This window comes from Corvus cornix, chromosome 1A, assembly GCF_000738735.6.
Source record: "Corvus cornix cornix isolate S_Up_H32 chromosome 1A, ASM73873v5, whole genome shotgun sequence".
Classification (NCBI taxonomy): domain Eukaryota; kingdom Metazoa; phylum Chordata; class Aves; order Passeriformes; family Corvidae; genus Corvus; species Corvus cornix.
This window is the reverse complement of record NC_047057.1, coordinates 43974940-43989298: the sequence shown is the minus strand read 5'-3', so window position 1 is coordinate 43989298 and position 14359 is coordinate 43974940. Positions and strand designations below refer to the sequence as shown.

Below are 14359 nucleotides of genomic sequence, written 5' to 3'. Positions count from 1 at the left end.
GATGATTTGTTATGTTGCACTGAAGTGCATTAGAAAAGTGGCATCAAGCAGTATGACTGCCTTACCTGTGGTGTTTGTTTTCATGAACTCCCCTCAACACTTAGCTAAGGGGTTAGGTGTGAGCAAGTAAGAGTATCTCTGGGTAAAGACTGCTCCAGTGGAAGCGCTCAGTGGAACAGTACCTCTGGCTGACCTGGGTTAGGAGAGGGAATTGTACCTTAAGATCTGGGTAGCTCAGTTAGTTGCTAGGGAGTTGTCACTATTCATCAGCCCACTACTGAGGGTCCAAGCCCTCCACCTGAAGGAGGATTCTTGAGCACTGGAAGGTGGAATTCACAGGTCCTTACCACACTGCATGAGCCTTCCCACATAAAGAGATGGATGCCAAGTGTGGCATGTAACAGAAGGATTTTCATTATTTAATTTTTTAGGAAGGTAAATATAAATTACTTCACATAAACTCATCTCTGACTGGAGTACTTGTTGCAAGGTTGCTCCAGATACTCTGGTGTAAGCTGGGTTCTTGTCTTCAGAGCTGCATTTAAGGAGTATTTTTGGTTCAGGCCTAATCTGCACCTTCCTACCTAAGTTGCCTGCCAAGGCTTGCAAGATCATTTATAAATCTGAAATATTTCATGTATGGTGTTCAGTTGTTCCTTGCTGTAGCAGGTGTGCTTGTCTCAGCCTGAATACCTGCTGTGCCTTCAGAAGAACTGCTGCTGTCATTTTTCCCACCAGCTACTCATGAGTAATACAGTGTTCTTCCAGGTAACACTGGAAGGCTTAGGCTGGATACTGGTAAATTTATGGAAGAGTGTCTGTGGTCCCATGCACAATTATCAAAGACAGACTAATCTCAGAAGACACAGTAAGGTGATTCTAATGGGGTTTTTTCTTCCTTCAGTTGCTGTGGATGCTTGTCTACCTTATTCAAAGACAGGTTGCATTAGTGTCATAGCCAGAAAGCAGGAAAGAAGGAAATAATTAGGAGAGTGAAGCAGTTGAATGACAGCAAAAAGGCCCTTAGGACAAGAGCCTTGTTACACAATCTGTCTGGATGTAATGGGCACTAGGCTACAGGTAAGCCAGTGGCAGGGTAAGTGCACAAGGTGATGGTCTTTGGCCAGCATCATGCATTGCTGTTGATGCTTCTTCATATTGCTCATCAATCAGAACTGGTGGTAACAAATGAGGGAAAGTTGTTGGGAACCACTGAGCTACTGAAGGAGTGTGGGCCATGAGGCAGGCAGCAGCTGATCTGACAGCAGACACATTCAGTGGTCCCTAGCCTTCCTAAAATGGCTCTTTGAACTGTATTTCATGCTTATTTAAGGACAGAAAATTGTCTGAGAGCATTGTTTGGGGTGGTGGTGCATAGCTCATAGCAATCAGATTGTTACAAGCAGGACTATGCCTGTGATTCCTGAGTCTGCAGGTAAGAGGTGACACCATTCCTTAGGAGCATTGTCCTAATATGGATGTGCTGTTTCCAGCACTTGAGCCAAGGAGGCAGTGCCACAGCCGCACTGAGGCCTGAAGAGTGTTTAAGGAGGGTAAGTTTAAAAAACCCCCTAAGATTCTTCAGTTTAAGCTTGAAGATTGTTATCATCTCTCTAAGACTTGGGAAAGTCAGTCATTCTGCCTTTCCTGCCATGTGTTGGGCTTTGTCACACCTCTACCACTCTTTGTGTCTTATAATGCACTTGATGCATGGAGATACAGTGGTAAGAGCCAGACATGGCTATGGTAAAACTCTCCCTAAGCTGTGAAAAGAGGGAGGTGTGGTAACTGTCAACATGGCAGAAGTCATGCTGAGAACAGGAACACAGGAGCTGCTTACCATAACAATGTGGAAGAAAGCAGGTTCAAAAACAAGGTAAGGGGAGGTAGGTCTGCAGCAGGCTGAGCACTGCACCAGTTTCCAAGCTGGGGCAGGCATTGGACGTGTGTGCTAAGGGGAGAGGGCGCATCATGTTAAGGAAAAGAAATCTATTATTTGGAACAACTAGCTTGGTAAGCTTGAGTGCAAGGGTGAGGCAGGAACTAGGAAACATTAAATGAAACTTAAGTGTAGTTCAGATGGGGTTGAAGCCTTTCACACAATCACTTCTGGTGCAGTATTTGCAATGGAATGACTACATCATTCACAGGACTAATTTAGATTTTATTCTGGTATTTTTCAAATATAAAAAGTCAAAATTCTTACATCAATCTTTAAAGAAAATCCATGCAAGCAGGTCAAAATGTTTACAACTTAATTCCCTTCCCACTCCCCCTTCCTTTCAGTTTTCACTTCACAAACCATGCTGGTAAGTAAACCAACTGTCTGCCCCTCACAGTTTTTTTCACAGCATGTTGTTAACAGAACAATGCTAGTCTAAGTCAGGGGTGCAGTAAGCACCAAAATAAGATTTTTCACTTGAACAGCCTCTCTGCAATACCTCAGGATTTCTTGTGTTTAAAAGCACATCCATTTTGCTTAATTCTGGCTCCATGTGATTTTAAACTTTAAGGCTCTTTCTTTGATACCACCATAATGTAACTCATGAGAATCTCAAAACCTATCAGCCAGGAAAAGCAGCAGTACAAACTAGACTCTGACAAGTGCAGATGACAACCTGTCTCCCTTTTTCCTCTGGAGAACCAAATGGATACATTGTACAGAAGTTTTGGCATGAGAAAAATCCCAAATTTGCTCTGAAATAGGTTTGGCCTCTAACTAGAGATCCAGGTAAAAACGAAATACTTTTAACATTTAAGTTGATAGGTAGTAGAAAAAACTGTAGCCTTCCTATTCCCGTTTTTACAACTCTTTCTGTTGGAGTTTAGTGTCAGATTTCATTAGTACTGAAGCCATACTGCTGTCCCTTTACTACAGTTGTTTGTTCCCTGTAGCAAAACTGAAGTGTCTTCAGTTTACATTTGCAATTCATAAAACATTTCTCTTTGAAAGGGGGTAAAGTCAAACTAAGCAATAGAGCTTCATTCTGAAGGTTGCATAGAGACTGAAGAGATTTATACAACAAATGCTGTTAAAAAAAAAAAAAAAAAGCCTGTCTGGCACTACTGAACAGCTCAAATGTGTGTGACCAAAAATATTTATAGGCAATCAACTGAGTTTGTTAGCAACAGCAATACTGTACATTTTACATTATTATCAAATACATAATTCAAGAGTTACAAAATAAGATCATGCATTACCACTAAATCTCATACAAGCTTGGATTGATTTCATTCCAAGAGTCTGAAATGGAGACAGAGCATTTTTTTTTTTTTAATGAATAAGAACTCAAACTCTGGATTCTGTTTTAGTTTTCATGGATTTGATATAATCTTGTTACAAGAAAACCTAAGTTTGCTCAATTTAAAGTGTTAAAATAACTACTGAACAAAAAAGTGAGCATTAAAGTAATCAAAAAAAGGGAGCTAAATGATTCATTCTTTTCAAGGCAGCTTTGGAGCCAGAGGTACCCTTCCACCCCATGAGTATGATTTTAACAAAGATTAGACATTCATCATGCTCAACCCCACTTTCTCCTGTTTCACCTGGCAAAGCAGCATGTGTGAAAGACCATTCAGTTTAAAGCAGTGAGCTGAGCAAATGGTGTCCCAGTCTGGCACAAGTTCAGTGTAAAGTGGGCATAGCCATGTGTGCACTACTGAAATAGCACCTCTCTGTCCCTGGCCTCCCACCTCCTGACTGAAAAGATGGAGAAGCTGTTGGCAATACTTCCACCCTTAGGTGCACCTGAACACTTGCATGTTCTTTCCAGTTCTGGAAGTGACCTGGACAAGGAGCTAAGAGGGATGGAAAGCAGTGTCCTACCCACTGTTTCAGAAGTCTTCAGCTTTGTGGCTCATGCCTCTTGTCAGTAGCATTTATACTTCTTCAAAGAGAGCAGCATTAAGAGATCAGATCATCTGTCTCCCTAGTTTCACTGCATTTACATATGGCACAAGGTTGTTTTTCTTGGAGTAATTTGTGGCAACAACATTTTTTCCCTAAAAAAGTGTAACAGCACAAAAAAATTCATAGCAGCATTTTACACAATTTGTGTTAAAAAAGTAGAAGTTAACCATTTGTGTATTGAGTAACAAAAGGTTTAAATTACATTTATTTTCCATTTTACACTCACTATTTACTAGTTGGACTATTTACAAATGTTCAAATGTTGTATAACAGAATGAGCTTTACCCAGAATAAACTTCACATGTGAGGTAGTGGTCTACCTCAACCTGTTTTGGCTGGATATAAAGGAGGTACAGTTGGGTTTAGATCCTAGAAAAAATTCAGAAGTAGGATGTTCATGTGAATTAGATTGTGTTCTTGTAGAAGAAACCATGCACACACACACACACACACACACACACACACACACAGAGAGAGAGAGTAATCCTATGGTAAAAACATTAAGACCAACAGTGGATTTAGTTTCCCTCTTCTTGGATGAAAAGCAGGAGAAAATAATTAGAACAGGGAAGTTGTCAGCTGTACCTCATTTATTCCAACTACATTTTTACCAAGAGGCCAGCTTTTATTTGAAGAAGTATAGTAATTGATGTTAAAACAGTAGAACTGAAGGATTTAAGAATTAACTTAAAATTGGGGGTTTCAGCACACCTAATAAGAAAAAGGAGTATTATTTCTCTACTGGTGTAATAGGTATCAACACTCCTGGCCCAAGCACTGGGGGCAGCACGACTGACTCCTGCAGGGCAAGGCACCTCAACACATGCTTGCTAATAGACACCTCTGCAACCCAAGGGTGCCCCCTGGTTAACTCTTACTTTCTTTCCTCCGAACAATTTTAAATTACAACAGACTGCAGGAACACTATATGAGATGTTTCTAATTGAAGATTAGAAGTTTTTGGAACCTGCAGTGTAATCACACCATGAACAAAACATGTATCAAGGTTAAAAGGAAAAAAAATAGGGGGAAGAGAGATCTACAATGTTTTTCACTCAAATCTTCTGACAGTTCATCAGCTGACCAGGTGATGAAACAAAAGTCTAGTGGATAGTTTTGGTAGCTGCAAGACAAAGTTATTGTTCTTGCCCTAGTTATATGTTAAATGAAGATTGCATAGGACAAGGCAACCTTTTGGGTAACTGAGGCAAGCAGTGCTTAGTGTTGGTATCCTTAGCTCCTGGCAGGCTGAATGTGGTTTAGTGCTTTATTGTAGTCACCCTTGTGCATCTCTGCCTCCAACACATCCATTTACCCAAATGCTGCCGGCTTAAGGTCTTAGCACTTCATCTGTGGATACCAAATAAGAGTTTAGTATAAGACTATTTGCTCAAGCTTTAACTACTGACTAAAACTCACAAGTTTTGAATAAGCTGAACACCACTGAGATGCATATTTTATTTTAGCAGATATGGAAATTTATATAGTCAAGTTTTTTTTTTCTAATGGCCTATTAAGGCATCTTAAAAAAAATCCCTATATGGCTTTGGTTTGCTGAAGTACTATTTTACATCATTAAAAGAAAAAACATGTTCAAATAAATTCAACATTATGACACATTCACATATTTCACTTAGAACTGACAGTTATACAGATGCCTACATGTGATCACAGATGTCTCCTGTTGTGATGACACGAATAAAAAGGTAATCCAAATGTTTATCTCACAGTAGAGGGCAACCCAGAAGTCTGTGCAGAAGTGACATATAAGGAGTTATTATCTGGAAGAGGGGGAACCACAGAGTTTCCATTAGTGGGTGAACAGCTCAGTTTCAGTTTTTCCAAGTATTCTGCATGAACAGGCTTGTGACACTGAAGGACCTTGATTGCATCTTCTACTTTAAACCATTCTCTTTTCCTTCCTGAATGAGTACAATCCACAAAGAACAGAGTTACAAAATTTTAACAGCACTATTGGTTGCTATCTGCTTACTCAGTTTTTCTCAGTTCTTTAGAAGTTGAAATTGTCAGGCAGAAGAGTTAATGAAAAGACCTTGACAGAACCAATGAACACAAGAGATTCACTCAAGCTTACTAAAATGCAACTCGTAATAAAGCCTTTCAGACAACTCTCTTGAAGCAAATGCTGGACAGAAATTAATGTGACTCTTTATATGCTCCAAAAGCCACATCTAGTCAGAGGAAAGTGTGATATTATTTAAATGACTTGATAACTGCCATCCTACATTGTCATGCCTAGCAGAAAACCAATCTTTAGACTGAACATGCATGCAGGAAGAATGGCTTGGCCTGATTTCAAAAGCCATGTTCCATACTCAGAATCTCCATAAGCATCCAGATATGGAGTTACTCAGGTTAGCTGTAAGTTTTAAAAAATAGTATACCTTGTATCAGAGATATGTTTATGTAAGTTTCAAGCCTTAATTTTACTAAGATCAGCTTAAGACCATCTTACTTTTACAAGTCGGTCCTTTAAAATTTGAGGTCTCTGAAAATACATATACCAGGTCAATGATAGTATTGTTAAAAGTGGGATTAATTCTATTTTTCATTTGGTTTTACAGCATCACAAATACTATGCTTGAACATACATAAACCGCTTAATATCAAGGACACTTTCAAAAGCACCCTAGAGTATCAGGCAGTAAAACATTCTACTTTTTATGGAAAAAGCAATTTGGCAGTATAGTATTTGGCCTTTCAAAAAATTACAAGCTGTATCCCTAACTAATAATGATATTTATTCTATCATAATGTTGTATTAGAGTATTCTAAGTATAAAAGTAACACTATGTTGGAAGCAACCCTAGTTATGTATGTATTAAAGTGTGCAAGAACAGCATCCCTTGACTTTTTCTAGAACATAATTAGTATTCCCCCTGAATTATAGAAATTGCTTCAGAAAAATGAAAATAGTTTGCTTAAAACATTTTTAAGTGTAGCACATAAGGACAAAGAATTAATTTACCTATATTAACTGAATCCTCCCAGTCTTCCAGTATTTCCGTCACAGTAAGAACATAAACGTACGTCCTATGCTTCCGATCCTGGTTCTGCTTGAATATTAGAAGTAGAAGTTTAAGTTCTCAGCTAAGTAACTTACAGACTTACGACATCTATAAGATTAGAAACTACTTATCTCTAAAGAATAGTTGCCAGCAAGCCTGGCTTTTATTTTCACTAAACAAACATCTGCACTTAGGAGATCCAAAATGATGGGAAAGCAAAAATTTTATTTGAAACAGCTGTTCTATTTTCCCAGACTAAAAAAAACCCAACCAAACCCAAGACAACACAAACAGTTTTGAAGATTGTGAAGTTCTGACTAAAGTATGTTCTTGATCATCCAGCTAAATATTAGAAGTTGTCCACTAGTACTGCCCTAGGTAAGTAGTGGTACTTATCTTTTACATATGTTGTAAGCTACCACAGTAGACCACATTTGCTAAAACTGTTTCCACAACTCATTTCCTGGATGAAAGGTCATTTAAAAAAACCCAAACACTTTGCAGGATGGAACCACTGCATCATGTGGCCATGTCATCTACACAATGCCAGCTATAAAGTTTCACTCCATGAGTGAAGCAAATTAAATAGCCCACGCTTGCAATCATGACAAATGCAAAAATCATTGGCCATCTGCTCATTCAACAGGTTTGCCACAATGGCAGCCCTCACCACTTGTTTAGAAGGCATGTGTTTTGCAGAAGGCAGGTTAAATACAGACTCTGACAGAGGTATCTGCTCAGAGCAAGGCCACTATGCTGCAGCCCATCCATGCAAGGTTGGCACAGACTTTACTCTCTGCTACTCCAAAGCAGGCTAGTGGCAGTGTTTGAGGTGCTACCCAACCAGTCAGACCCTCCTTTCCCTTGGAGAAGAACTGAGCTCCTAAAAAACCCAGGACCATCTACGATTACAACTATGTTAAGAACGAGGAGATGTTATGGCCTAGCTCCCCTAACAGATGGTTGTATCCTTGTGCCAATAACCTTTCCTATTTAACTGTTTCACTGCAAGCTTAATATAGTTTTGAACTGTTGTGCTTTACTAGGAAATAATTCTTCAAGAGTCCTTGGTCAGTGTCACCATTAAATAGGATAGATATATTTATAACACATATCCTTTCTGGCTGTAGTTCTAGAGTAAGAGGACTCACCAGCAGCATTTATTCCCATCTTCTCTTAGTTCCATCCCCAGGTCATAAGGTGTGGCCCCCTCAATGGTACTAACAACAGTTTGTGGGGCCCTGTTGTGAAATTAAAGTAGGGCCTTGATTTAAGTTAGAAGTAGCCTGGAAAAGTAACACCACACCAACTTTTCTCTCTTCTGGTATAGCTGGTGTAGATGGCTTCAGAAGAACATATCTGAATTACCAATGAATCATCATGCTTTGCAGCCCCTGTCTTAAGGCAACAACATGATAGGTATCCTGGGTTTTTCTGATCTGAGCTGGGAAATAGAAAATACTTTTGTAGACTAACCAGTAGAGTTAAAACACGGCCAAGTTTTTAGTGTGTAGGACCATCCAGTTCAACTCAAACCCAAAACATATCAGAAAAATGTAAGTACTACTAACTACAAAGCTTCAGGAGCTTCTCTAATTGTGTCATGCCTTCCATACTTCAGATGATGGGACACATGACTAAGTAATACTTCACACAGGAAATCCCTGTCAGGAATGCACTGCCTCTAAAAGCTGAGTGAAGATTTGTATGTAGCTGAGACTAAAGGGACTTCCACTTAACATAGAGCACAACATGGTAACACTGGATGTATTATGAGCTGAAGACTACTAACACTACAGTCTGCTCCTGTCTCAAACCTGAGCAGAAGTGGGGAACACCAACACTAAAATGCAGTTCTAGCTAGCAGGTGTCCTTGCGCTGTCTGTAGTTCAGAGTCTGATGTTTATATTATCAAATAGATGTTTTTAACTACATGGTTTGCTAAAGGTCGGATTTATCTGCTATCCAAAGCCTTGGCCTTTTTTTAGTGAATCGAAGCCATAATGAGAATTCATATACAGACCCATCAATTTACACATGTGAAAGCTGACAAATTACTTCAGCAAAATCTAACCAGGGAGGAAAAGTCAGAAGAGTGCCTCAAAGAAGGCTGGTGTAATGTTTCAGAAATCTTAAATCTATCAATGATTTGGTTTTTAGGTTTTGTTTTTGTTTTTAACATCTAGGTGTTGTCCAAGTACTAATTTAATCTTCCCAGTAAAGGTCCAAAATGACCTGAAATTAGCTCAGTTGGTCAGAGCCTGGTGCTGCGTAACACCATGGTAATGGGCTTGATCCCTGTACAAGACAAAGTGAGTTGGACTCAATGATCTTTGTGGGTCCCTTCCAACTCAGAATATTCTGAGATTCTGTGAAACTGGTGTAAGTACTTTGAATTCTTCCTATTAATCTTCACACATCATGTAACACCTGAAGTCCTGTCTAATGCAGCAGATCCAATAACACTGCAAAATTATAGGTAGGTAATACTAATGAACTTAACTCTGATGTTGCAGTTTTATCAGTTCTCACAAACAAACCATTGTTTTTAGAACTTAAAAGAAATAGCTCACCTCAAATATCCCAAGTAGTCTGCCTAGCTTTCCCTTTACTCCAGCCTACAAAACAAACAAACAAAAGTGTTAGCATGGGGTATTAATATAAAAAAATAAAGTATCTGTACCATCCTCCTATATTAGCATACTCCTCCTTATTAGGGTTATTTAAGTAAGAGTTTTAACTTAAGTTTTAATTAGATTGTGCTGTACTACTTTTGGAGCTTCTGGTTTTAGACTCCTTATGAGTGTTAGAGTGCAAAAGCTTGTCCTAATGAGTGGATCAAAGAATCCATAAATCTTTCAAGGCTTCCATCCAGACCAAATAACTTAAACATTTTTAGTGTACTGTATTTTTATTAAATAGATAAATCATACCCAATACTGAAATAATCCAGGAAAGTATATAGGACAAGAGAATTTGAATTAGTATTAGAATTAATTTAGAAAAGCAATCATTGAAACTCCAGTGCTGTTTTACACAGAAACTTAAATATAAGTTTTCAAAATACGATAATAAATTAAACTGTAGGTTATTGCATGGGTCTTGCAGCATAATGACTTCATGTGTGTTGGTTTTTATATCAAACTAGCTTTTGGCATGTAATATAAACCCCAAATTTACATCCCCAATTCTCTGCAGTTTTTAACTGTTTTTCTAGCTAGTAACATTAGAAATGGCTTTCAGTTCAGAGTTTTACGCCAATATTTTAAAATAATCCCTGTGTGTATCAGCACATACTTTGTGACTTTTATCAATTCAGATAAGGTGGTCATTACTTTCTACTAAGACTCTAAGGTTTGCTTTTCCAAGTGTAATATATAATGCCTCTTCCAAGGGACATTGCTTATGATCATCCCTATGACAGACATAAAGGCACACGTTGCCTACTGGCAGACAAAGCCATATTTAGGTTGTTTTTGTCTTGTTGTATAACCTATATTTAAAATAGGGTTTCTTAGTGCTAAGATGACATTTTCTAATCTTCAGTCTTTGCTTCCAGCCTTAGCCAAAGACAGTTATCAGTGTCTTATGTCTTTATATAAAGGACCATATGCATCTTAATTACATTTTAATGACTAACTAACAAATAACTGGGCAGGCTTTAGCAATAAGTCTAATCGAAGTCTTACAAGTGATGTTTTCTGTGACTGTCTTTTTAAAGAAAGCAGATGGCTGGTGTTATTTATTAAACCATTTTGATGAAGGAAGCCTGAACACAGCCCGTGCAAATCATCAAGGCATTTTGCTTATCTAGAGCAAGAGCTAGACCAAAGTTAATGCAAAACTACATACAATATTGTTTGTTTGCTGTGATGACTGAGATACCTGTTAGATCTCACAAAGCCAAAATACACAACTGGACCTGACAGATAAGTGATTAAGCAGCACATTAATTAGGAAAGTGACAGGCCCTTATTTTGGGCTGAAAGAGTAAGCTATGACACAACAGGCACTAAAGATTGCTTGTGCTCTATACTGGGTAATGAAAAAGCATTTAGTAGCCAAAAAGAACATGCTGAAGAAATGTTTAAGTTTTACTGATGAGTCCCAATTTCCTCAGCATTACAGTATCATTTCAAAAAGAGAAGCAGAACCTATAAGAGTACAAAAGTATGCTGCTTTCCCAATTTTTGCTTCATTTCTCATTCAGCACTATCTAAGAATTACCATATCCTTAAGATTTCTACTTTGTAGAAAAGTGAGCAACTAGAAAAAGCAATTTCCCATCATTCTATTCCATCAAAATAACAATGTGCATCTGTGGGATTAGCCTTTTTTTTAATACTTCAACCCCAAGTATGCAGCTTTAGCTGCCCAAGTTTTGTAATTTCTGTATTTATTCTCTAAAGCTGCAGCACAGAACAGATTAATATCATTAAAGATATGGCTTAAGAGCACAACAGTGAAGCCCGTACAGACTCTGCAGGTTTCTCAAACATTAAAAAAACCTTTTCTAAGTACGAGGAAATTGCTCTAAATGGGCCTAGTGCTCAACCAGAGGGAGAAGAAAAAAACCCCGAACACCCCCTCCAAACCAACCAAACAAAAAACCACCCAAACCAAACAAGAAAAAAAACCCAAAAACCCCGACAAAAACCCCCCACAAAAATCAATCCTCCTCAGCCCCCAAGTCCAAATAACTGCCTCTCCACCCCACAACCCCTACCTCCCCTCAAAACAAAAAACTTGGAAGATTTTAAAGCTCTCTTAGAAGTCCTGGCCAAAGCCTTAGTTATGTTATAAAGATTTTTGAAGGCAGGTGTATGGCAACAGGACTGTTGAAGGACAAAGAAACTCATCATCAATAGATGGAGGAAGGCTTCTCTGAGATGCTAATTGGGAATCTAACAACTAATATGTAACACATGGCAAAACTGCCATGACTAGCTAAGTTTACTGATACTGAATAGCTTTCATAGAGAAGTTTGACAGCTTATTAGCATCCCGTAGTTACAATGTGAATTTACCAATGTTAGTTTAAGTGGAATTTACTTAACAGTTTCTTTTTTCTCCCTCCAAGCAAATCTGTGGTTTAAACAAATACACCTAGCTGACTAATTCTGAATGAAACTATTAGAAACACTTTATTACATCGAGTGTAAAAACTCCCCAAAGCTTGAAGTGAAGCTTTGGTACAACCAGATGTTTCTACCTAAATGTGATTATTGTAACTGATGCCTAGTTACTCTCTAGTCAAAGATACATGTTTCTAAAATGTAACAATTCCTGCATACAGCAGTGTATTTTGAATCACTCAAAAATACAAAAAGGTAGTAATTCAAAGTCTCATTATTTTTTCCCTGAAAATAATATTCAACTGAATAATCTTCATAGTTTAAAAAGTACCTTGATTTTGACAGTGATCTTTTAAGTGCTTTTGCTGACAAGAACATTTCCTTCAAGTTCTTATCTTAATGTAGTTCCTTCAAAATGTGTCAAAGCTAAGTGCTAGAGGACCAAGAAATGCGTCAGCTTTATCCCCAGAACATCAAATGAAGTTCCCCCTTTTCCAATGCTAAGCTTCTAATCCAATGCACTGGTTAAATTCTAGACTTTGAACCATTTTGCCTCTTGTGAAAACATACTTCTTCCTTTGGCTTTTATGTACCCATGGCTGTTAGAATATAGTTCTTCAAGTAAACAGAATCTTATAGGCCTCTATAAGCATGTAAGACCATCTAAACTTTGGGATAAAAGCCTGAAAAAACCCAGCTTTCTTCTGAAAGACATTAAATGCTACACTTCCCCAGAACAATTCTCTAAGGAAGTCTGAGTACTATGCAAATAGGACCTCAGATCTGAATCTTATACATGTATTTTAGCATTAGTTTAATCCAATCACAGGAGAGAAAACTATCCACTTCATCCCATAATCATTCTGGCCTGGAGGTCATTCCTGCTGGCAGCTGTAGAGGTACTGCAATCTCAGATGTGCGTCAGACTTGCCTGTTTCCTGTAGATGGAGCAAGAGTCATGCTGCAGTTCAATTTTTAAGCTAACAGTCTACCAGGGCAGAAAGTTACTTAAGATCTGAAAGATCTGAGTTATTTTTAACTCTGGGATCTGTAGGATAGTATTGTAGCCATTTTAATGTCTACACTCCTGATGGGATGGTGGCACGACTACTCCTTCCCCATTTTTGCATACTTTTATAAAAAAAAAAAAAAGTTTGACTACATCTGCCTTAATCTTTCAGCAGAGTCTGCTTTATTAATTATTTTTGCAGTGTCTAACTAGTTCTAGTCTGTAGCACCCGATCGTTTTTCAAATATTAGATGCTCACTGGAGCTAATTCCTCTATTTCCTGTGAGAGATCTTCAATAATATAACTGCCATTTTCACTGTTGCAGCAAATTAATCTTTAGGATCACCCTCTTCTTCTCAGAAGCTACACAGAGCTTCCCCACAAAGGGCTGGGGGAAATTGCATATTTTCTCATAGGCATTTCTAAATACTACTAATTCAAACAAAGCAAGAGCCTCTGTTTTTTGTGAGATGGAGCAAGAAAAGGGAGTGGGAGGGTGCCCCTCCATTTACAAGGCTGGGCATCATTGGCTTGCCACTCATTTGTGTTATATTTCTTTGAACAGTGCATGTGCAGACAACTCATTTTCATCTTTCGTGCTATGCAATTAGAGACAAAGCTCCAAATTAATTAATGGAGTTGCTCCTCATTTAGATGAGGTTCAATACCTTTCTGGGATTGCTTTATACTACATCATTTTGGTATTCTACTGTAAGGTTTGTAAAACTGTCAATTTCCTGTAACCTGTGAAATGTCAGAGAAACTTAAATGAAACATTCCAAATATTCAGTAGAGGTAAAAACCCATCACTAACACGAACAGAACTGAAAATAAAATAGAAACTGGGGTCATGTACAGAGGCAGACTATGAAACAGCTGCCATGCATGCACGTTTGATTACCGAGATCTTTGAGTTTTAAAACAAGGATTCTAAATACACTACTGTTGGTGTTGAAGTGAGGGGTATTTAAAGCCAGTGGGCTATCAACACTTCTACCATTAAAGAATGTCATTATAACTCCCACTATGAATTTATCCATTTTAATAAACTAATAGAAACCAGTGCTTAGTTTGGGCATGACCCAATTCTGAAGCAACACATTTCAAACCAGCACCACTGTGCTTTCTTTGAAGTTTATTCATTCACAGAACTCTTAACAGCTCACTGTACTGTAACCAGCTTGCCAGGTGACATTGACCTTAGTATAAAAATAGAAAGGACATCCATCTTTAGAAAGGTCACTATGAATTTCCACAGCTCAAACCCCTAAATACCACTGTTTTTTCTTTAAAAACGGCACTTTGCAACCTCATGGAAGCATACAAGACTTAGCT

At 38.2% G+C, this 14359-nt stretch overlaps 1 protein-coding gene across 3 annotated transcripts in view; it reads right to left on the bottom strand.

Moving 5' to 3' along the window:
• Positions 1-2143: 2143 nt before the first annotated feature.
• The window catches only part of NUDT4 (nudix hydrolase 4), a 28109-nt gene continuing 15893 nt past the window's right edge, over positions 2144-14359 (bottom strand). The window contains exons 3-5 of one of the 3 annotated variants that reach the window (XM_039570591.1): positions 9513-9557; positions 6900-6987; positions 2144-5691 (exon numbers count right to left, since the gene is read on the bottom strand). In XM_039570591.1, coding sequence (XP_039426525.1) covers positions 5630-5691; positions 6900-6987; positions 9513-9557 — 195 coding nt within the window. In that variant the 3' untranslated portion in view covers positions 2144-5629. Of the gene's footprint in view, positions 5833-6899; positions 6988-9512; positions 9558-14359 lie in introns of all 3 variants that reach the window. The other 2 variants (XM_039570589.1, XM_039570590.1) reach the window with 2 other exon arrangements.